Source organism: Chelonia mydas, chromosome 2 (genome assembly GCF_015237465.2).
Source record: "Chelonia mydas isolate rCheMyd1 chromosome 2, rCheMyd1.pri.v2, whole genome shotgun sequence".
Lineage (NCBI taxonomy): Eukaryota > Metazoa > Chordata > Testudines > Cheloniidae > Chelonia > Chelonia mydas.
Window position 1 is genome coordinate 178,517,972 of NC_057850.1, and position 23,474 is coordinate 178,541,445.

Here is a 23,474-nt window from a genome sequence, read left to right on the forward strand (position 1 = left end):
TTATGACTTAAATAAAAATGATTGTAAACAGTAAAGGAAAAGGTTGTCATCATACTAAGAGTCACATTTTGCCATCACAAGTATGGATGGGAGCTGAATTTCTAGGATAGACACATCCACATGCAAGGACATCCATTTCACCACAAATATGCATGCTTAGACAATCCTGAAAAGAAGTCATTTATAGTATGGAAGTCTAAACCAACTGAAGATGTGGATGATATCATAAATTGCAGGAATGCGGCATGAGTAATTTGTTGAATTACTAACTCCTCCTCCCTACCCCCACAGTATTGATAAATAGCTCGAATAATTCATCTCTCAATATACATTATGCTTCATAATATATAAGCAACAGGTAACATGGTATTTGCAACATACAAACTGTGCTTTTAAATTAAAATGGATTTTTTTTAGCAAGTGTCACAAGCACAGTATGCAATGAACAGTAAAAAAAGAAGTCAGCCATGTCGTGGATTTAGAGCAGCTCATTTTGTTCTGAGAGTACGGCACCATCATTTCTCTGCTGACTTTTTTTTTTTTTTGGCGCAATGGAGCACAGAGAAGGGCATGTTCTGTGTCCTATGTAAGGTGGGACCAGATGTCTGAAGCGATACAGAAAAGACAGAGTAAAAGGAAGGCCAGAAGGGACCATCAGATCTTCTAGCTTGACCCCCCTGTATATTACTAAACACCATTCAGCCAACCCCACACCAAGCCAATAACCAGAAATTAGACCAATCAGGACACTAAACTATTGTTGGCTGCTATTGTACTATTGCATATTTTCTCAAATTATCTCTGAGCACACACTAGATTTAATTAAAATCTTGATATTTTTCCAGTTGAAGTTATTTGGTTGATAACACTGTTATGGCATCAGGATGACTGTCATGCAGTCTTGCTTAATGCTCACCAGTCCTTTGACCTTTTATCTTCTTTTAGTTGATGATGAACTGTGTGACCTATCATTGAATGCAAGCTGGCTTCTTGTATATTGTACATAAATGAAAATGTGCTACCTGCATCGATAGAAACACAGAATAAAGCCTTAAATGTTTGCTGAACAACAGCATTTAGCGATTACTCCTGGGGGAATTCTGTGCCACTCCGCAATGCAGAATTTTATAGAATTTCCTGTTTCCCCTGCAGAATTTCTGATCACCACTAGGGGCTTCTGGACTCTGCAGCGCCCATTCTCCCGGGGACCAGAGAGGGTCTGGGAGACCCAGCTCTGACAAAGTGGGAGGAAGGGCAGGGACGCACCACACCATGTCCTCTGACGGGACAGTAAAGAAGTTGGGGGGAGTAAAGGCTCTGGGGGTGCTGGTGTCTGGGTTGGGGGCTGTCCTATGGCTGGGCTCTGTGGGGAAAGGGGGGGCTGTTGTCTGGGGCCCCCATCTAGCCCCCATAGCACCCTGCAACTGGAACTGGATTGTTGTAGGGGTTTCTTTAACTCTCTACTCCTGGAGGAATCTTTTTTTGCTGCTGTCTGTATTGTTGACATACTTGTTGACAGGTATTATGAAATAAATTACCAACATTGAAACTGGAGTGATTACATTATGTTATTTTGACAAATAAAATATGCAGAATTTTAAAATATTGTGAGCAGAATTTTTTAAATTTCTTTGGAGCAGAATTCCCCCAGGAGTAAGCTGTACAGAAATATTAGTAGTACTCCCAAAGATTAGATTACAGAATACTGAAAATGCCATGGCGAATATCACTACATCAAGTGGTAAAAATAAAGGTTTAATCAGCTAGTCAATAGGCCAATAGTGTATGCAGGCTCTGGCAGTTGCATGAATCCACATAGTGTTGTTTGGGGGTGAGACAGCAATATACTAAGGTGAACTTTTCCATTTTTTGGAATGGTCATTCTCAGCTGCCATATTGCCATAAAATAACACTTCAACGATAACATCTGAATCTTTTTTCCCTGTAGCCTTATTTCCCCTGACTTTCCCAGGGTGACTGACAGCTTCACTTTATATCGTGGTTTTGAAAGTGAGAGTTTGTTTTGACATCCAATATTGCTCTTTCCCCCCCACTTTTTTATGTAGTTTCTTTTTCCTTTCCTGCGGCTTGACAAGCTTTCAAATTGAAACACTTAGAAATTTTTTTTTAAAAACCTAAAACCTCCAAAGCACTTACAATACCTAATCACTCTGCAAAGAACATGGTATTTTAATACTACTGACGTGTTTTAAATGTGTTATAAGAGCTGTCATTTGAAAGTGGGGGTTTAGTGAATATATGGTGCAGATATATTTAAAATTATTAGAGCTCCTCTGGGATTTTGTTTTTGTAAGTGCATCATTTGATAGGAATGATTTCACCACTAAAGGCTATTTAAACTATTAAATCTTTTGCAGTTAGCATGGGTCCAAATCCACCAAACTGGATTTCCCTGACTCTGTTCAAGTGCTGTGTGTCTCTGCAGTGTACTGCTGCAGAGAAATGCAGTCAACACAGAACTGTACTACAGATTACACTGAGCTGCTGTGCCTCTCCATTAATTTATGCAGATTGGGCTCGATTCTAAAAAAGATGCAAAAATCTACTGAAGTCCTTGGATCTATCTGAGGATCAGGCTCACAATATAGTGTGTGCAGCACTGTACAATGCATTTATCATTCACACAGGCTGAGAATGTGGCAAGTATTTTCAAAGTCATTAAAGCACGACTGAAGCAATGGAGCTCCCACAGATACTAACTACATATGCATGACTATACAGGGCCAGATACTATCTAGATATGTATGACTATATTGGGCCAGATTCTGAGGTCTTTATACAGGTTATATTCAATTCATAATTCAGTGGAATTTTACCTAGAGATAAGAACAGAGAAAAACTGAACAAGAATCTCAGGATCTGGCCCATAAAAATCACAACCTTCACCTGCCACAGGTTTTAAAAGCCACCTGAAACCAGGGGCTTATAAAAATGTATGTCAGGTTCCCAGCCAGCTTTGTGACCAGCAAGTTTTAAAGGGACTGCATTCAAACTAGTGTTGCTCCTTTAAAACTGGTAGATAGGCAGACATGGCCAAAACTCCTCACTGCACTTTGGACCATGGAGATGCTAAAATGCAGACTCCTTCCACCAGTCAGATGGGCTTTCTGACAGATCTCCACTGTGCTCCTGGACATGGCACCCGAAGTGCAGAAAAGGATATAGTACAACCTCAGGGGAGATAAGTGATATTTGGTTAACTGAGGTCTGATGAATTGGGGTTAATTAACTAAAGGTCTGTAAAGCACTTTGAAGCTGAAAAGCACTAAGTGCTAAGTATTGATTGCTATTGGGGTTGTACTGTGTTTATCACATGACCCAAACTGAGGAAGGAATCTGATGGGCTGATTCTTTATATTACACATTTATACATAAATATAAAACATATAAAAGAGCTAAATGGCATGGTTTGGAGTTATGTGGACCAATGCACCATGACTCACTTTTAAGTTATATAACTGTGAAAGGTAAACACAAGAGCAGGAGAACATGTTTCTCAAATTGTCATTTCATTTAATTGGCGCTACAATAAAAATGAAAACATTTCAGAATCCAAAATTTGCATTAGCTTCCATTATACTATGTGATTCAACATGAACGAGGCAGACTGGCAGCAGACTATCTGCAGAGGCTCCACTCTGAGAAGCAGATGGCCACTTCAGAGGTCTGCGTTTCAGAAAAAGGGCTTTGGATTTTTGAGTGGGGCCAAGTTTTACAACATTCAATTCTCTGTGCAATACCCCAAAAAAGGGGGTTTTCTTTGCCAGAAAGGACTATCATCTTCAATCCACAGCAACAGCATACAGCATGCAAAAAGAATAAACACAAGTATTGTGCCATGAAGAACAATGAATACACAAATCCACTTTGCATAGGCTTCTCACCCCAAGATATCAGGATTTGTGATTCATACTTAAAAATTAAACACTCTAGACCCACCTACAATATACAAACATGCACACATATGCAGTGCTTGCAGTAAGTACATACTCCACTTGTAATTCTTAATACAGAATGGCTGCAGACAAACACAATCATACTTATTTCTCATGGCAGACACACAAGCAGTATGAACCCAATACAGTAGTAGCTACCTGTTTTACACAGTTTGCCGGTACTCCTGTTACTTGATGAGCTATCTCCTCTTGTCAGAACAGTTATTCCACCAAAACTTGCTGTCTTTGTTATGGCTGGCTTTAAATTGCGATTGGAGCTGTCGGAATCTGTGCTGCTCCATGGCCTCTGGTGGTCTGTCCATTTCATTTCGTTCTCTGTACTGCTTTGCCGGCTGCCAGATGCCTTCCCTGTGCTATCTCTGTTACCCCTAGAGCACCATCAGAAAAACAAAGATGCATAAAAATGACAAACATATTGGCCAAATTCTGCTTTTGGTCACAATGGTGTAACACTGGAGTAAATCCACTGAAGTAAATGGGGTGATTCTGGATTTATGAGTCTAACGGAAAATGGAACCTGGCTCAACATATAAACACTGCCATACCTTTCTTTGTATATAACACTTATAACTGTGTGTGTGTGTGTGTGTATATATATATATATATATATATATATATATATATATATATATATATATATATATATATATATATATATCACTTCATCAGAAACGTAGACATCAGAAGAATTACACATGCATCTGACAAATGTTTTACATAAAAAGTGCTAGCCTTCTTCATTGACTCTGAATTACAGGGGAAAAATGGAGATAATATCATATCATATTTAGAGATTCAGCAGTTGAATAAACAATAATCTTCCCCTTACATCACCACATCGTGAACACACAACAAAAAAAATATATAATGTAAATGAAAAACTGAAAAGCAAAATTATAAAAGCTGCAGTAGAAACATTTAAACAATACAATCTTTTGGATTCAAATTCTGGGCAAAACTATCTTTTCAGTTCCGCAATATTCTGCTAACTCTACATGTATAGAATTCCCATTGACAGCAACAGGATTTCCATACTCCTGTATGGACTTTAGGAATCCATCATGCAGCTCAGAGAGAATATTGCTCTGTAGCACCTGTAGGGAAAAAAATTGCAAACTGTAAACCCATTTTAAAAAACCCTGCCTGATGCTGTAAGATGCTGAATATCCTCAGCTCATAATTTCATTGGAACCAAGAGCCTTTGTCATGTTGCAGGTAATACTTGGCATCTTACAGGATTGGGACTTTATTGTCTGAAAAATGACAGTTCTCAAGCTAACCTGTCCTTAAAAACAAAACAACCTGTGAGAGAAAACACAAATCTCTCCAAAATTGAGACATCTATATTGGACCATCACTACTCCAAGTTATTCTGTGAAAGTGGTGACAATACCTCTATTTTCCCTGTCACTCAGACAAGACTGGACATAAGCATGATGGTGTGCTGTTTTCTCAGAGCCAAGGCATAAGATGTGACCTTAAGATTGGAAAGGCTTCTAAAGTCAGCAGGCAAGGACCAATGGTGATGGGGTACATATCAGCAATAACCACACTGCTTCACGGGATACCTCACAGATTATAGGTGACTTCGGGAATGATAACGGAGAAGAACGTTCAAGTGATCTTCCTGGAGATTCCTTGCATCCCACAAAGGAAAAAAGGCAAAAGTTCCTGTAACTGAACTCCTGGCTAGGTAAATGATGTAAAGCAGAAAGTTTTGGTTTTGTGTAACATTGGTCCACCTTCTATGTGGAGAGAGGGCAGTACAGGATGGCCTCCACCTCAGCAGAAGACGAACTTTATATACATAAATTCAACTCAGATTGTATTACTGAAATCTGCTGGGAAGATTTGCATGATTGGAATGTTAAAATCACTGGCTATAACCTATTTAAGAAGGATCATGTGGGCAAAAAGGGTGTGAGAATGGCACTATGTCAAAATGGCATTATTTATTTCCAAGTTACTGACAACTCAGAAACAAATAAATATTCTTGTATACCTATAAATCTGCATTCTAACAGATAAAGAGCACTAGCTGGTGTCTGCTACACACCATCAAATCACAGCAGAGAATAGGACAACTGTCTCCTTATGCACCTATCTATAACGTGTACAAAAAAAAAAGCTGCATGATCATGGGGAACTTCAATTTGAGTGATATATGCTGGAGGTCTTAGGCTGCCAGCACTAAAATATCCTTGGAATTTCTAAATTGTATAAATAACAATTTCCTAACTTAGAAAGTATTGCATCCAAAATGGGGGCATTCTATATCAAGACATCATCTTGACAGATAAAGAGGAACTGATCACAAAACTTAAAATTAGTGGTAGTTTAGGTACAAGGGATCATGACTTGATCACATTTATAATGTGCAAATATAGAATATCGTCCAAACCCATAACATATTACACTTGGTGCTTTAAAAGGGTTAATTTCATAAACCTGAAAACAATTATGAACCATCAGTTGGGAGAAAGAATTTAAACAGAAAAATCTGACTGATAATTGGGAACTGTTCAGAAACTTTTTACTAGATGCACAAAAAGCCATATATCGAGAAAGAAGGCTTCGCTGGTTAAAAACCAACCTGCCATAGAGGGAGAGTGAAAGCAGCTATAACATATATAACATATAGAATACAGGGAAGTTGATAGCCATGAATATAAATCAAAAGCTAGGAATTGTAAAAAACTGACAAGGGAAGCAAAAGGACATAAATAGAAACGGATGGCCAGCAGAGTTAAGGACACTAAGAAGTAGTTTTTTAAAGTATATTAGAAATAAAAGGAATCCCAACAATGATATTTGTCCATTACTAGATGCAATGGTAGAAGTGTTAATAATATTGCAGAAAAGGTAGACGTGCTCAATAAATATTCATGTTCTGTATTTGGGAAAAAGCAAGATGATGTGGTCTGATTCATGTTCTGTATTTGGGAAAAAGCAAGATGATGATGCAGTGCTTTCCATTCAAACAGTAAATAAGGAAGATGCTACAGCAGCTACTAATGCTAGAAATTTTAAACTTGCATCTGGATAACTTGCATCCAAGAGTTTTGAAAGACCTGGCTCAAGTGTTCTCTAAGTGACTAATGTTGATTTTCAATAAGTTTTGATTCTTTATTAATCATGTCCCATATCAGCTGGAACATTGTATAAGTTTCCAAAGACTAGAAGAAAGCTAATGTTGTGCCAATATTTAAAAAGAGCAAATGGGATGACCTAGTTTATTATAGGCCTGTCAGCCTGACACTGATCCCTGGAAAAATAATGGAACAGCTGATATGGGACATGATTAATAAAGAATCAAAGGAGGGTCATATAATTAATGCTATCAACGTGTGTTTTTGGAAAAAAAAATCTTATCAGACTAACGATGTCTTTTTGGATGAGAATACAAGTTTGGTTAATAAAGGTCATAGTGCTGATTTCATATATTTAGATGTCTGAAAGGAATTTGACTTGGCATCACATTACACGGATTAAGAAATTAGAAAGATACAAAATTATCATGGCACATTAAATTAACAGATTAATAATTGGCTAACTGAAAGGTAAACTGGGAATCATCATCCAGTGTCTCTACTGGTGTCCTGCAGTGATTGGTTCTTAGCCCTACACTATTTAACATTTTTATCAATTATCTGGAAGAAGACAAAATTATTACTGACAAAATTACTGCAGATGACCGCAGAATGGCGGGTGGTGGGCAGGGTCACTGATACAGTGATCTGGATTGCTTGGTAAACCGGGAACAAGCAAATAATATGCTTTTTAATATGGCCAATGTAAATTCATACATCTAGGAACAAATAATGTAGGCATTATTTACAGGATGGGAGACTCTATCCTGAGAAGCAGTGACTCTGGAAAGGGCTTGGATGTCATAATTAGGGCCCTACCAAATTCACGGTCCACTTTGGTCAATTTCACAGTCATAGGATTTTAAAAATAGTAAATTTCATTATTTCAGCTATTTAAAACTGAAATTCCACAGTGTTGTAATTGTAGGGGTCCTGACCAAAAAGAAGTTGTGTGTGTGTGTGTGTGTGTGTGTGTGTGTGTGTGTGTGTGTGTGTGTGTGTGTGTATTGCAAGGTTATTGGGGGTGGGGAGATTGCAGTACTGCTGCCCTTACTTCTGCGCTACTGCTAGCGGCGGCGCTGCCTGCAGAGCTGGGTAGCTGGAGAGCGGCAGCTGCTGGCCGGGATCCCAGCTCTGAAGGCAGCGCCGCCGCCAGCAGCAGCACAGAAATAAGAATGGCCTGGTATGATATTGCCACCCTTACTTCTGTACTGGGCCCTCAGTCAGCAGCTGCCACTCTCTGAAGGCAGCACAGAAGTAAGGGTGGCAATACCGCAAGCCCCCTAAAATAACCTTTTGACCCCCCCACCACACCCCCCGCAACTCCCTTTTGGGCAGGATCCCCAGTTTGAGAAACGCTGGTCTCCCCCATTAAATCTGTATAGTACAGGGTAAAAGCACACAAAAGACCAGATTTCATGGTCCATGATGCATTTTTCATGGTCATGAACTTGGTAGGGCCTTATTCATAATGGATAATCAACTGTACATGATCTCTCAGTGTGACTCTGTGGTCAAAAATGCCAATGCCCTGGATGTATAAACAGGGCAATATTGAGCAAAACAGGGAAGTTATATTACCTCTGGTATGCACTGGTGCAAATGCTACTGGAATACTCTGTCCAGTTTTGGTATCCACAAGTCAAGAAGGATGTTGATAAACTGAAGAGTTCAAAGAAGAGCCACAAGAATAATTAAAGGATTGAAAAACATGCTAGCCATAGACTCAAGGAGCTGAATCTGTTTAGCTTAACAAAGAGAAGATTAAGGAGTGACTTAATCACTTTCTATAAATACCTACATGAGGAGAAGAAGTTTGATAATAGAGGGCTCTTAATTTATCAGAGAAATGTATAACAAGATCCAGTTGCTGGATGTTGAAGCTTGACGTATTTCGACTGGAAATAAGGCATACATTTTTAACAGTGAGGGTAATTAATCACGGCAATGATTTACCAAGGGCTGTGATGGGTTCTCTATCACAGGAACCTTTTAAATCAAGACTGGATGTCTTTTTAAAAGACATGCTGTAGTTCAAATAGGAATTAATTCAGGGAAATTCTGCAGCCTGTGTTATCCAGGAAGTCTGACCAAATGATCTCAATGTTTCCTTCTTGCTTTATAATCTACAGCCTGTGAATCAGAGGATTAATTTTGACTTCCTTTCCCTTAGCTCACATATCCAGGCCATACCCAAATCCCACCCCTTCTTCCTCCTCAATATCTCCAGGATCTGTCCTTCCCCCATCATCCTCCCAACCCACATCCCCATAATTAATTTCCTTATTGAGGCATTTGTCACATCCTTCCTCTTTCAGGCCACCCAAACAAACACACATTGCCTCTCTTCAGCCCATATTACATCTGTTAGCTTCCTACTTACGCACTGATTTGAACATGTCACTTCCCTCTGCAAACCCCTCCATCAGCTTCCCCTCTATTTAATCAAATATAAACTTCCTGTCACTAACTTCGAAGGCATATATAAACTCTACCCTTCCCTACTTTTCCTCCCTTGTTATTAGTGTGCACCCTGTTCCCACTCCACTGACATTCCCACTCTTGTTTCCCCAATTCTCAGCTTCTCTCACAATCACAAACAGGCCTTCCCTCCTTGAGGCCCACTATGCATGATACAACACCCAAGCATGGCTGCCACCCCAACCACATTTAAATGCCTCTTAAAGACCATCTTCTGCCATGCTGCTTACAGTGATTCACTCTAGCTTTCCTTCCCCTGTCCATCTGCCTCTCCAATCTTTGACTGTGAACATCTTGGAGGTAAGGACTGCCCATTCCTGAATGGCTGCAAAGCATCCTGCAGATGGTGGTTGCTACCATAAACAAAAATAATAATTCCAAGTACACTATGAGCTGAGACAGAAGGCTAAGAGCAGAATTTGACGTATTATGAATAGTTTACAAACTGCCTCCAAATGAAAAACAAAATGCCTTTCACAGCTGCGTAAAAACTCAAACCAGAACTGCCCACATTTGCATTTTTGTGAGTTTCTGACTAGATATTTTTAAAATGTAGTACTTCGCCATTTCACAACATTTTCCATACGTGAAAAGCAAAGGGTGCTTGCCTTGGTGGTTGTTGTTGTTTGAGTATTGGGGTGGTATTTTTTGCTTCCAGCAAAAACAGCTTCTGTTTTTCATTTAAAGAACCTGAGAGTTGTGTCACTGTGGAGGTGAAGGAACTGAAAGATCCAGACAAGTTTAGCATATCGCTCGGCCTTGATCGGAGTCTTACAAGATGCGATCAGCAGTGTTTACTGTCAATTTTTGGGAGACCAAACAACAGGAGAGCACAGCGGAAAGACCACAGATGTAATAAAAGTTAAAAAGAAAAAAGGAAAAGATTTCGAAAGAAAAAATAGTTTTTAAAAAGACTATGTGGGCAAGCATTACTTGATGATTCTGTTACATTCTTCTGCTTTAAAAAACAATGGCCCTCTTGTATTTATGTTTTCGTAGAAGAGAGAGAAATGAAGTACAGCTGTATCCTGATGACCTGAAATCTCATTATCTGCTATGCTGGGTTATCCAAAATTCCTTCCTATCCTGCAATTCCAGAATTGATTTAGAAACTGACCTTAATTACTATGAATCTCACTCTATCTGAAGATTGGATGCTCCCCATCCCAAGATACTCAGACAAGAAAGGTTGGTCTGCGCTATGGGAAAAAGATAATTTATCTATTGCCTGAGGCAACAAACTGTGGATCTGTCTGTGATGGATCCACTGGCCACACCATCATCCCTTCATTGGCCCAACCTTATTCTACCTTCCAGCCCCGCTGTGTAGGGAGCCCCCCAAGACCTGCATGGGCTTCTCAAATCCTGCACCAGAAACAGTAGGAGTGCATACTACATGTTGAAAAAACACACATATACATTCAGAGAGAGAGAGAGAGAGAGAGAAAAGAAATAAGTCCTCTATTTTCCAAAATCTTTACTATTTCTGCATACTCAGTTTGAGACACCTAGTAATAGGGGCCTGATTTTCAGAGTTGTTCCGCACATGCATTCCAAATGATTTAAACTGGAGCTGTGAGTGGTCACCACTCGTAAATATCAGTCCCTTACTAGATGTCTCAACTTGAATACTTAAGCAAGGTGGTAGGGTCTTCTATTGACCCACCATGCTGGAAGGTGTGGAAGCTCTCTATGAAAATGTGAACTGACTGCTGTTGATTCACTGTAGTATGTGAAGCTTGTTAACTCCACCATAGATATTAAAGAGTGGCTCTCTGGGAAAAGGGAACTAGCATCCAGAACTGAAAGAACATAAAAGAAAATCCTAAACAAAGTACAGCTTGCGGGAAAAAGCCTCACCCAAGCTTTATTAAGTGCTACTTATCTTTCAATTGGCAATAAAATAAATTACAAGAAATAGGGTGAGTTTGGGTGCCAATCCAACAGAGTGAGTGTATACGTACACTACAGTAGACTACACAGGCACCCCAAAATTGCTGCTCCCTAAATTCATGGACAATTTTGGAAATCTAGGTCTAAGGTCCTGATCCAAGTCCCACTCAAATCACTGGAAAGACTCCTATTGTATTCAGACTTTTGAAGCAAGACTTTCCCAAAGGCACATAGGTGGTATGGATAAAATCAGGATTAGAACTCAGTTGTCCTGACTACCAGTCTTGTGTCCATAATTCCTCTCCATACATACACGTGTATACCCACACCTATTAAGATACTGGTTTTCCATCTATGAGGACATGGATAAACTCAGAAGTGAAAGTTAAAGTTAGTTGGAAACAAATCTTTAATAATACAAACCTAAATAGCTGTCTTTTCTTATGGGTCTCATTGCATATACCGTTGTCTTCCAAGAGCCTACTGAAAATGAACAGAAAAGAAGATTATGGTAATAGACCTGGGAGTTTTAATGATATATTCAACTTCATGTCTTCAGTGTTAAATCCCATTTTGCTCTTTAGCAACAACTTCTAGTTTTCTATACCCATACTTAAAGAAATGGAGCTAAAGTCACTCCTATTTTGACCTCATTGAAGTTACTCCCAGGATGATTTTTTCCCAGGACGGTCTATCAGTGATGCCTAATTGTTCCATAAAACACCTGCCAGCAAGAGGCTGGAAATCTTTTACCACTTCCTGATAATAAACAAATTGCAACTCTCAGAAGCCAAAGAAAAACACGTTTTTTAAATTTCTTAAAGAAAATAAACACAGCTATACCGAATAAGACCTTAAAACCCCAACCCTCCTCACCCCAATAATAGCCAATTCTCGTACTTGAGATCTGTACAGAACAATCTTTGGCCAGCACTTCTCAAAAACATTCACAATGCATTTCCTAGCATCGAGGATCAGATTCTCCCCTGGAACAAATGGGAGCAGCTTCACTGATTTAAGCAGAGCTGTGCACATTTATGGCAGCTAAGAATCTAGCCCTTCACCTTTGTTATACACAGACGGCTTTTTTGTTTGTTTTTTCTTTTAGTGTCAATAGATGTGTCATCGCAAGATTGTCCACTGGAGGCCATGATAGAGTAATGTAAAATAAGAGTGGTCTCAAATAATAATAGCAACAATTATTATTTCATTATTATTACATAGTAATAATAATGGTCCTGGTTTTCAGACGTGCAGAGGACCTACAAGTATGAGTGAAGGATATGAAGATGTTCGATACCTCTGAAAATCAGATCCAATAACAACAACAGAAACATTCCACATTTCTATAAAACTCTACATCCAATAACTTCAACGCCTTTCACAAAGATTAACTAATTAGTTAAATGCTCTCAGCACTCCAGAGAAGTGGGTCATTGATAATCGATCATTACATTGGTATTTTGCTGTTTTAACAATCACTTGTTTAACCTTAAATTCAAAAGCTTTGGAAAGCAGCAAGTAACATCTGACATGCTCTTATATCACCATATACCTGAAGACAATCTAAGTGTAAATCCCACTAAAGAGGGAAAGCCCTCAAATAAGTTGGGTCACAAATTAATTCGACAATGAGTCTGAGACTAAGAGCTACAATTTTTTTTTTAAAAGCAATTTTTTTTACCTGTTTTCCACAAAAAGGTTTTCCTGGGAGCAAACTGACTGAAAAATAAAAAAAAAAGATTGAACCAGACGTTCTAGATATGCTCTATTGTCCAATTTTTGCTTGATTTTAGAATTATCTTCCCCATTCAGGCTCAAGGGGATTTTAATTCATGCATCATTTGCATTTGTAGAAGACAAGAGGAGGAAAAAAGTCAAGAATAAGGTCACACCAGTAAAATAATTCCCATGCATTACAATGTGTTACTTGCAATTCATCTCAGTTTTGAAACAAACTCAGACTTCTCAGTCTTGGGATCAGAAGAGGCTAGATGTATACAAAGTACTGACATTTTGGAGGGAAACAGAAGCAGAAGGTTCCACTAGTCTGCCTACTAGCTAGCAATAAAGTGACACCAGAACATACAGCTGCAGGGAAGGAGGACAAATGGGAAAAAAGCATGCAAAATTAGTACAGTTCTGCAAGGGAGTGGAGATGCTGTAGTACATAATTTAATTTCACAAACAGAGAGGAAACAAATGCACCTGGTACTAAGAAAAAAAATAAACGCATTTTAAAAAGTCCTCTCTAGGAGGATTTAGATTTTGGCCAAGGTGAGAGAGTAGGAAGAAATAAATCCTACTGGCAAGTATGCAGTTCTATTAACATTCCTTAATTTTTCATGTTGAGAAATGAAGCTGTGCTCAATTTCCCATGAATAATTCTCTCTCCCTTTGATTTTTTTCATTTCCTTCCTATTTCATGTTCATTATACCAAGTGCACAGTTGTTGTCATTGGATTATATCTCCATGAGGTACTGAAGAAAAAGACAGATAGTACTTCCACTGAGTTTAAACAAAAGGAAAGAGTGGAAAAAAGGGGAGATCAGGTCCATTACTTTAATAATAATAGGACTCGGTTCATGGAATAATAGCATGCCATCATCAGGCATGTCAAATTCTAATGCCATAGGAGGTGCATTTATTTAGTATGTTCCTATTTTCAACACGATTGATTCATGACTTGCTGGCTAAAAGCTGAACAGATTTGTGTCGATTCCTGGGCTTCATCAAATATACAAGGCCAAATTCTCTGCTGGTGTAAACTGAGCTTAGCTCTATTGAAGTATTGTGCCAATTTGCATGAGCAGAGAGTTTGGCCCACAATTTAAAATAATGCAGTTATTGCAATCCTTCCATTTAGCATTGTTGTCAGAGTATATTGGGTGAGCATAGTTTGGTAGAAAATGTGTCCGATAGTTCTTATTAATTGTATAGGGTTAGTGGCAGGGGCTTCCCAAGCAGGATCCCATATAGGATCCTAACTAAATGAGCAGGACTAGTGGGGTGGATTGGTGGCGAGTTCTTTTCTCTGTAAGGCAAACCCTCAGGATATCAAGGGTAAAATCCTGGCCCCACTAAAGTCAATGACAAAACTCTCATTGACTTTAACAGGGCCAGGTTTTCGCCCCAGGCTGAGAGGCCTAAGTGGAGTCAAATGCCTTTTCACTATGGAGCACTGTGTTCCTTTGTACAATTGCTCCACTCCCCTCTTCTCCCATTCTTAAGAGGCCCCTTCCCTAATATTAATATACCTGTTGAACATGTTGCCCAAAAAGTACATTTTCTTCTCTTTCTAATGAAGATGAAAAGCAAATGGCCTCTTATTCCAACTCTTAACACAATGGTTTTCCTGTCTGCATAGACAGGATGGACCAAATTTTCAAAGAGGCCTCACTGTCCTCCAACTGCACACACACGAGTTTTGTGCACTATGAGTTTTTGCATTGTCAGTCTGCTAATGTGTGTATGCAGATGACTACCCAAGCAAAGCTATACATGCCCACGGAGGCCATGTTTTGAAAAATTTCCTCAGGAGCGTTGCTGCTGTTCATGTCAAGCATAAGGATAAATAAGCACCAAGGATTTACATTTTATTAAAAACTTGAGAGATGTCTGTTACCTCTTCAGTATCTTGAAGGGTATCAGTGTAATCTGCATTACAGCCTTATGGACAGATTCAATGAAAACTCCATTCATCTTCCATGCTGCAGAAGCTGGCACAAGGCCATACAATTCCTGGAATATCCATTTTTCAAGGCTGATGTGGGGCTCCATGGCACAGAAGACAGACATATTTTTATTATATTATCCTTATTATTCAAAATAAGAGGGCTTAAAAGCTTTGGATAGCAATTTAGCTACTAGGAGGTCAAGATTCACTTTCCTTTTCTGCAGAATCAATAACTCTCAATTTAAAGTCCCAGGGAAAGCTTAAATAACCAAAGCATAGCTTTTAAATCACCTTGCTGCCAGCTACAGACCTAAGGGAAGTCAAAACAAATCTAGAATGGGAAAAATGTTACACAAGATTATTTCGTCACTTCCTAAGGACCCTTGCAGTTCCTACACACTCAAAACTTCCATTCAGGTTCTGTGTGTACCTGATTGTCCTTCCTTCTGGAACCAATATTTTATCCGTTCATTTGCAACTCCATTTTTAGCAGTCCCACAACAGTTTTTCTGCAGTGGGAAATATACATCACCTCGAACAGCCTACTCTTCGGTCTTGTCTTCACTAGGAAGAGAGTGAAGTTTTTCACCATGTGTTAAAACCGGGTAACTAGCAGATAGTAATATCTCAGCATGGACAAGGCAGTTTGCAGTTTTCACACGTTAAACTGTAGGCTCCCTACTATTGTTTACCTGAACCTGTTAATACCTGTGTAAACTACAGCCCCATTGTTTTCACTAGAATTGCAGGACGTGCTATGTGGCAAAACACACTTATTTTTCTAGTATGAGATACACCTTTAGTGATGAAACTCAAAAGCTTGTCTCTTTCACCAACAGAATTGGTCCAATGAGATATTATCTCACCCATCTTTAATATCTTGGCCAATTATTTTTTTCAAAATGCTAACAGCAATTAAAACGTAATTTGGATGAAGAGACACTCATATTCAGGGCCCCATGTATTCTGCAATTCTGCTGCAGTGCAATTTGCTGTAGACCCCACCCATTGTTGCAGAACTGAAGCTAAGCTTTCATTAAAAATATGTTTCTAGTCCTCATGGTTTAAAAAAATAGCCTTGAAAATGTGAACCTAACATAACCAAGGCAATGTTTTATTGCTGGCAGCCTGAAAGGATTTGAGAAGGTGGGAAGCTCCCCATCTCTCCCAGGGTGTGGTTGATCCTGAGAACTAATAATGGCAATTAAAGTGGCCACATTTAACAATTTTCTTACCACACATTTTAGCAGAAACATCAAATGAATGTGCTTCTCCTACAACCGCAAACTGCTCAGTGTGCTTCCCCAAATGCCAAAAGTCCCAGTTGTCTGCTACCCCGTTGCCAAAACCTCCAGCTCCCCCTAAACACCTGATGATGCAGTTATGCATCATCCATACAAAAATATGCAGCATACTGAAAATGTGGGGAAAAGCATTAATTAAAGTGACATTAATATTGAAAGAATGTCATACGGAATATTGCACAGATGGCATTACATGGTCATATTTAAATCAGTAAAACTTCCAATTTAAATTTAAAATGAAGCTGTGCATAATTTCTAGCATGATGCACGGGAGTGTTGCAGAATGAAGAGAATTTGACACAGGTTTTATGTCCAGCCTGCTGCAGAGTAAGCAGGAGCATATTTATTTATTATTTTGGAGTCTGAAAAGCAGATATAACATCTGCAACGTGTCTACAGCTTGAAATTCATTTTTTTCCTTTTCAATTTTGTTCAACAAAGTTTTCTCTTGGACTGAAATCTCACCCAAATGGTTTCAATCTGAAACAAATATTTACAATTTGGTGTTATAGCAATGATCTTAGGATACCATCAGCTGTCTGATCTCTGAGCTGCCTTTGGGACACCTCTTCAGACGTACTGTAATTAGAAGTGATGCATTTTAATACATTTTCTAAGGTTCACAATTAGGGTACTAACACAAATTTAACTACAGTGGTGTGAATAGCGAAAAGTAATAAAACTGTACGTCAGGCATGTCACTTCTGTACCTCACTTTGTCCATCTACAATTTGGGGGACAATAATGCTTAGGTACCTACCTCACAGATGTGTTGTGAAAACTGATTAGTTAATGATTGTAGAGGGCTTTAAAAAAATAAAGTGCTATATGTAAGTGGCTATATATGGCAGGCAGTCAATTTTGGTCATTCCTAAAATTGAAAATAAAGAATATGCTACAATGCCTACCACCACATATAAATATTTCTACCATGCCAGAGAGGATCTCATCTGTGAAACATGCTCCACTCTGCAGCACAGCTAAGAAATACTTAGTTATTTGCATCATTAGTGTAGCCTGCTGAAACACAGTAATATGATATATTGAGGGCTCACTAATACCTGCAATTAGTAGAGAGAGAACGCAAATGAGTGTATATATGAGAGAGAGAGAGGGAGGGAGAGATATCTGCATTGCTAACCTTTAAAAAAAAAAAGGCGCAGTCCTAATCCATTGATATAGCTCCTGCCACAAACCATGCTTTTACTCATGATAAAACCCCTTCTTGGCTAACCTGACAGATCACATCAACCTTCTACTTATGGCCATTAAAATTCTCACCACTTGTATTTGTCTTTCAAACTGAAGGTAAAAGTATCGAAATATACAACAAACACAGCAGCGCATTTTGGGATGAATGCTTAATAACTCAATCTCACCACCTCTTTCATGAACATGTAGGGCCACATTCTCTGCTTCTAGCTGCCTTTATGATGCACTATCTAAGTCACTCTGGCAACACCTTTCCCTACCCCATAACTTGTTTTGCCATTTTCCAAATCTATCCGCTCTCTATCCCCTGCAGTTATCCGTTTTTAAGATATGCTCCTTTGTATAAAGTTAAAAACAGTAATTCGCTTATAGCGGACAAACAAGAGCACAGCCAGTTCTACAATTTATATTGCAGCTGTAATGACATTAGGCTGCCATACTGAAGTGAAAATAAAAACAAAGAGCCAGCTAATACTGGGATTTTCTCAGTCACACGAACAGAGAATACTATGCTGAATATGAGTGCATAATTTTCCCTCCCAAACTGCATTTTATAATCAGTGGACTACTTGTTAAGTAGCGACGTTACTTATCATAAGTGAAGTCACAAGTGAGACAATACACACTCACATATTTACAGTATAGTCTGCTTAAAACAAAAGACAATCAGAAGAACTCGTAAGCATCAAGCTTAAAAAAGTCATCTAAAAGCAACACAATTCCTTCTGTGGCATGTGAACAGCTCTAATTTAAAAGGACACAGTCAAATACAATTTTGCATTGTTTGTTTGTTTTGCCAGTATGATTTATATGGGTTTTTTTTTATTCAGGGCTCTTCCCGTATTCCTTGAACTGGTGAAACCTCCATTGAGATGTGACATGAAACAGGGAAAGAAGCAGACATGTTCTCTTGGAAGACACTATCCTCAGAGCACTCTGTCTGAGGAGATCCATACATCCAACTGGGAAATTATGGGGTAATATAGTGAACCCAGAAAGTAGGGCAACTGGCTGCAGACAGGACCCAATCAATTTACCGTATTTAAGGAGAATGGGGATGAAGCCATAGAAGTTTAACATTTGCATGTCTTTATCTAGTAATTTTACTCAATTTTATTTGGTAAACTTTGATTCCCCCCCGTAAAGCTGGGATTATTTTGCCTCTTTTTGTTTTACTCCCTTTATTGTCTTCCAACATCATTGTTTTTGACAGAAGAAATAGAGTTTCTTCATTAACCTATGTTCCCTTTACTACTTAGTTGGTCAGTTCAGCTAAATATTGAAAGGTCATGCATAACCAGTGGCTTTTGATTGTTTTTAATGTCTTGCTTCCAGAGTTGTTGAACTGACAAAAACCAAAACCAAATAGATTGATAGATGTGAGCAAGTTTAAGTGATGCCAAATAGGAGGCTTAAATAAGTTGAGAGTGTCCATTTAAATCACTGCTCTTCTGCTTGCAAGCATTATAATACTGAACAGAATGAACCCTACACCGTGCACACACAAACATTTCCAGAAACAGGAAAAGGCCATTTAGACCAACATGCCGGCCCTGTTTTAGCTGATCTTCCTTCTACCTTCCTCCTTTTTCACTAGAGCTCTCAATCACCTCCTGCTCCAGAAACCAATCTCTCAAATTCATTTTACACCCTCTGGTTTAAATCACCTTTCGCTACCAGCTCCAGCTACACAGTGCAGTCTGGCTGCAGTATCAATGTCAGAGGGGGAGGATACTGTCTGACTACCGATAAAGATATGGCACCAAAGAGGCAATTAAAACAACTACTCACATCTTGTGCAAATATTCTCTCCCTCACTCTCTGATACTCCTCTTCTCTCTCTTCAATTGATTTACTTCGTCTGTCATCTCTAAATGGATGAATTCTGTTTTGCTGAGCAGAAAAAAAATCAGGAGGGTTATATAAGTTGAGCTGTTAAAAACTACAGTTTAGAAACTGTCAGCGAAGAATAATAAATGTTCCCATAAAAAAAATTCTGAGGGGGAGTGTGAACCACCGTGTTATGCTGGGTACCCTTGGCTCTCAAGCTAGACGCTGCTGGAGTGTTCCTAGATCAATGACTGAAATAAGGGTTTGTGCATGACCTTTGTGAGCCTGCAGTCCTGAATCAAGGCCTCCTCATCCGATGCCTTTTGCTTCTGACTGATCAGGAAAAGGCAGGTTTTTTTTTTTTATTTTCCCTATTGGCTGTGGGGAAGGAAGTGCTACAGAATACCTAACCATCCATGAAGCCAAGCAAGAGCATAGGAAAACTGGTAGGTAGGAACTGATGATAAAATACTAAGAACCCTAAAAGATTACATCTACCACGATGATGATAAATTATGCTTTCCAGAATATTTTGCACAAGAGTTTTAACCCTTTCAGTACCAAGCCTAGCCCTTAATTCAACTTAGTGGGGAAAGAGAGCCATTTAATCCTTTTGATGATCAACATTTTAGACAGCAGTACATGAACACAATGGACGGGAAGACACCCTTCATGAAACACCTTGCTTGCAATTAGATTTTAATTGCAGTGCTGCTCCTTCTCCCACACTGTGTTTTGTGTATATGATCACGCTGCTTGCCTTTGGTCCGCTCCCACATCCATTACTCACTAAACCTTTCTTTCAAAGCCAACTGAGATGCAGTGTAGCTGGGAAAGCTACTACACACAGCTGAAGGTAAAAGGAAAAAGAAAAATAGTCTCTAATTAGAAGCAGGAGGCAGAAGCACTCAATGGCTTTGAGTGATTCACTGGAATCTACCACAGTAATGATAACCTGGGTGACAAAAGCATACACTGTCTTACCTTTAGGAATTTTCTTAGAAAAGCAATGCCAGTGTTACAACCCCTTTTGATTTTTCGTTTTGTCATGTGTACATTTTGCACTGGATTTAAATGATTTTATGAACACAATGCTTACTTTTAGCAGGGTTTTTTTTTTTAAATGCTGAATTTCAGTGGTGTGCAAACACACAGCTCCCTCACACTCTCCTACACGTAATGTGTCAGACATGTCTAAGATAACAGTGCTGGGTCGCAAGCAACACACGGAAGGGAAAAGTTCTGCCACAATACATGCAAAACAAGCAAATAAGTTACATAGACAATAAAATGTGGTTTGGACCAGGGAGCGACAGGAACTAAAAGATTAAACTGCTACTTTTTGAGGGGCAGGGAGGGTCAAAACTTATTCTAGGGTGGTTTCAAAAATCAACCCGGCCTCACTATAACATGTTTGAAGAATTTTTCCTCCTTTATGGCTATATCTGTTATCTTTGGTTCGTACGGATATCCAGATCTGTGTGTACGTAGACCTGTGTGTGCGTGTATAACTGAAGGATAAAGCTGTAGGGAGTCGAACAACCGCCAGTCACACAGGCATTTGGGAATGCGACTGACAAAGCCTTCCAACAGCTTGGAACCTTTGACATTCCAACCCCCTTTCAACATGCAGCAAGTCCTGTGCCAAGCAAACCACCCATGCAAACCCACACACTGCCACTGCCAAAGCAGCCACATGAGGGCTTGATGCTCTCCACTGTATGCCAAAGAGGAGGAGTGGGGTGGGGTGAGGGATGGGAAAAGGAAAGCGGAAGGGGGGAGCAACAACAAAAGAACAACAATAACATCAGTCAGCCCACCTTCGAAACAACAAATTTCAGCAACTCTCGAACCGAGAACCAACCTGATTGTCTTCTTTATCAATACTAGAGTTATCTCGCTTCAAGATAAATCGCTTCTGGGATTCTTCACCTTTTTCATCTTTTAAATGTTCAGAAAACCTTTGCTCTGGTCTGCCAGCAAAGTAAAACATATCAATAAAAAAAATCTGCTTCGTTGGGGTTTTTTTTTTGTTTGTTTTTTTTTTAATTCTCGGCGCTCTTTGTTTTTCACAGAGCCACTTAGTGCAAAATTAGTTTATATTTGCTGTGGTTGGGAGATACTGACTACAGCTGTCTGATGAGGTTCTAATGCAGCTAACTGTTATTGCTATAAATATCTTTTGTTGTTGTTATGTAGGAAGGAATGTGAATGCAAAGTCTCAGTCATTAAGTCACTCCCTCTCATCAACCCCTGTGACTGAAGGACAAGAAATCAAGTTAACATACAATATGTCACTTTGTTCCTTCAGTTGTCCTGACCTCCAGCTAAGCTGCAGCTGAGTATGGCTTACCCACATTTATAAACAAGGAAAAACTGATAGAAATATTTGTACAGAACTTCTCACTCCTAATAAATCAAACTGGTAATTGGGGAGGACCTAGTGGTATTTTGTTAAAACAAATTATTATCTAGTGGCTCATAAACAGGGGGAAATATTTCAGAACAATCGCATAGTATTGATTAACCAATTGATTTTAAACTCATCCAGGGTTTTTTTCTTTTTCTTTTCTTTTTTTTTTAAATGGGCAAATAGTGCTGGCTAAGAGCTTCACATTTCTAAGGTTCAGTAGCTGGGGAAAACTGCTCTGTATTCTTCTCCACCTTGTATAAAAAGGAAAAGCTAAGAAGTGTCTCATGTCCTGGAGCTAACAGTTATCAGAATTTGTTTCTTTTAGTGACATTTCATTCTTCCTGATATACTTCATCTTGTGTCTGTTCTTAGTGTCCTGCTTTTGAGTTGTCTGCCAAGGCTTCATTATGCCATAAATTGGTTAACAAAACAGGAATACATTTTGTGATGTGATGACAGACTGCTAATTCAATAGCATCACAATTTTGGGAATACAAAATGTATCTAAAGAAAGGGGCTCATCTGCGTGTGTTAATTCTGACAGTGTTAACAGGAAATTTATGTTTGTCACTAAAGAACAGAGTGCCTAGGGATCATACACCCTACAATAATGCATCCAAACTGTGTGCAACACTCCCATTGACATTAATGGATGTACCCTGAGGAAACTGGAGACAGAATTTATCTTATCTTGTCTTTTCAAAAATAAGTACTGTAAAATAATGCCAAAAAATCCTCACATTCTTTTACATTCAAAATATTTTTTTAATCCAGATATACAAAACCACCACCATTTTACTGGCACACTGTTCAAACTAAAAAAATGAGGAATACTTGTGGCACCTTAAAGACTAACAAATTTATTTGGGCATAAGCTTTTGTGGGCTAAAACTCTCCAATGAAGTGGGTTTTAGCCCACAAAAGCTTATGCCCAAATAAATTTGTTAGTCTATAAGGTGCCACAAGTACTCCTCATTTTTTTTTACTGATACAGACTAACATGGCTACCACTCTGAAAACTTTTCAAACTAACACTCCGCTGATTATAATGCACAGTGTTGGAGTTATACTAGAGTGAAACATAACACATATTTGTGCCACATTACAATTAATTACCAGATATATAGGAAAAGCTTGTAATGAACTATGATAAATGCAAAACTCACAAGGTGGTAACTTTCCTGACATCCTTTTATTCATGAATTTATGTGAATTTTGGAGGGCTCCGATAACTTCTGTTCACGGCCTTCATTTTGTGCAAAGACTACAGTTTGGTTCAGAAACCAATGACCCGATTTCCAGAGATACTGAGCATCCAATAATTCCACATACCTCAACAGGAGATGTGGCTAATCAGCACCACTGGAAATTGGGTCCATAATATAGAAAGTTTCAGATTCTCCTGGTGTCCCACTTTGTTCTTTTCTGAAGATTTCTGGAAAGTGCAAAGGTGTGTGCTCACTTGTACAGTTTTCTAATGTAATCAATAGTACAGTGCAGTGAAACTGCTTGTAAAGAGAAAGCCTGCCAATGTAAACAGGATATTCCATGGTATATTCTGCCTTCATTCGCATTAATGGGTATTATACTTAAATTGT

The 23,474-nt window shown here is 38.9% G+C and overlaps 1 protein-coding gene across 19 annotated transcripts in view; it reads right to left on the bottom strand.

Moving 5' to 3' along the window:
- ARPP21 (cAMP regulated phosphoprotein 21) overlaps positions 1 to 23,474 on the bottom strand; it is a 171,724-nt gene that overhangs the window by 74,238 nt on the left and 74,012 nt on the right. For 6 of the 19 annotated variants that reach the window (XM_043540677.1, XM_043540673.1, XM_043540674.1 and 3 more), the window contains 5 exons: positions 21,328 to 21,436; positions 19,425 to 19,526; positions 15,067 to 15,215; positions 11,864 to 11,923; positions 4,116 to 4,345 (listed from right to left, as the gene is read on the bottom strand). In XM_043540677.1, the coding sequence (XP_043396612.1) occupies positions 4,116 to 4,345; positions 11,864 to 11,923; positions 15,067 to 15,215; positions 19,425 to 19,526; positions 21,328 to 21,436 (650 nt within the window). Of the gene's footprint in view, positions 1 to 4,115; positions 4,346 to 11,863; positions 11,924 to 13,124; positions 13,163 to 15,066; positions 15,216 to 19,424; positions 19,527 to 21,327; positions 21,437 to 23,474 lie in introns of all 19 variants that reach the window. The other 13 variants (XM_007057226.4, XM_043540680.1, XM_043540679.1 and 10 more) reach the window with 6 other exon arrangements.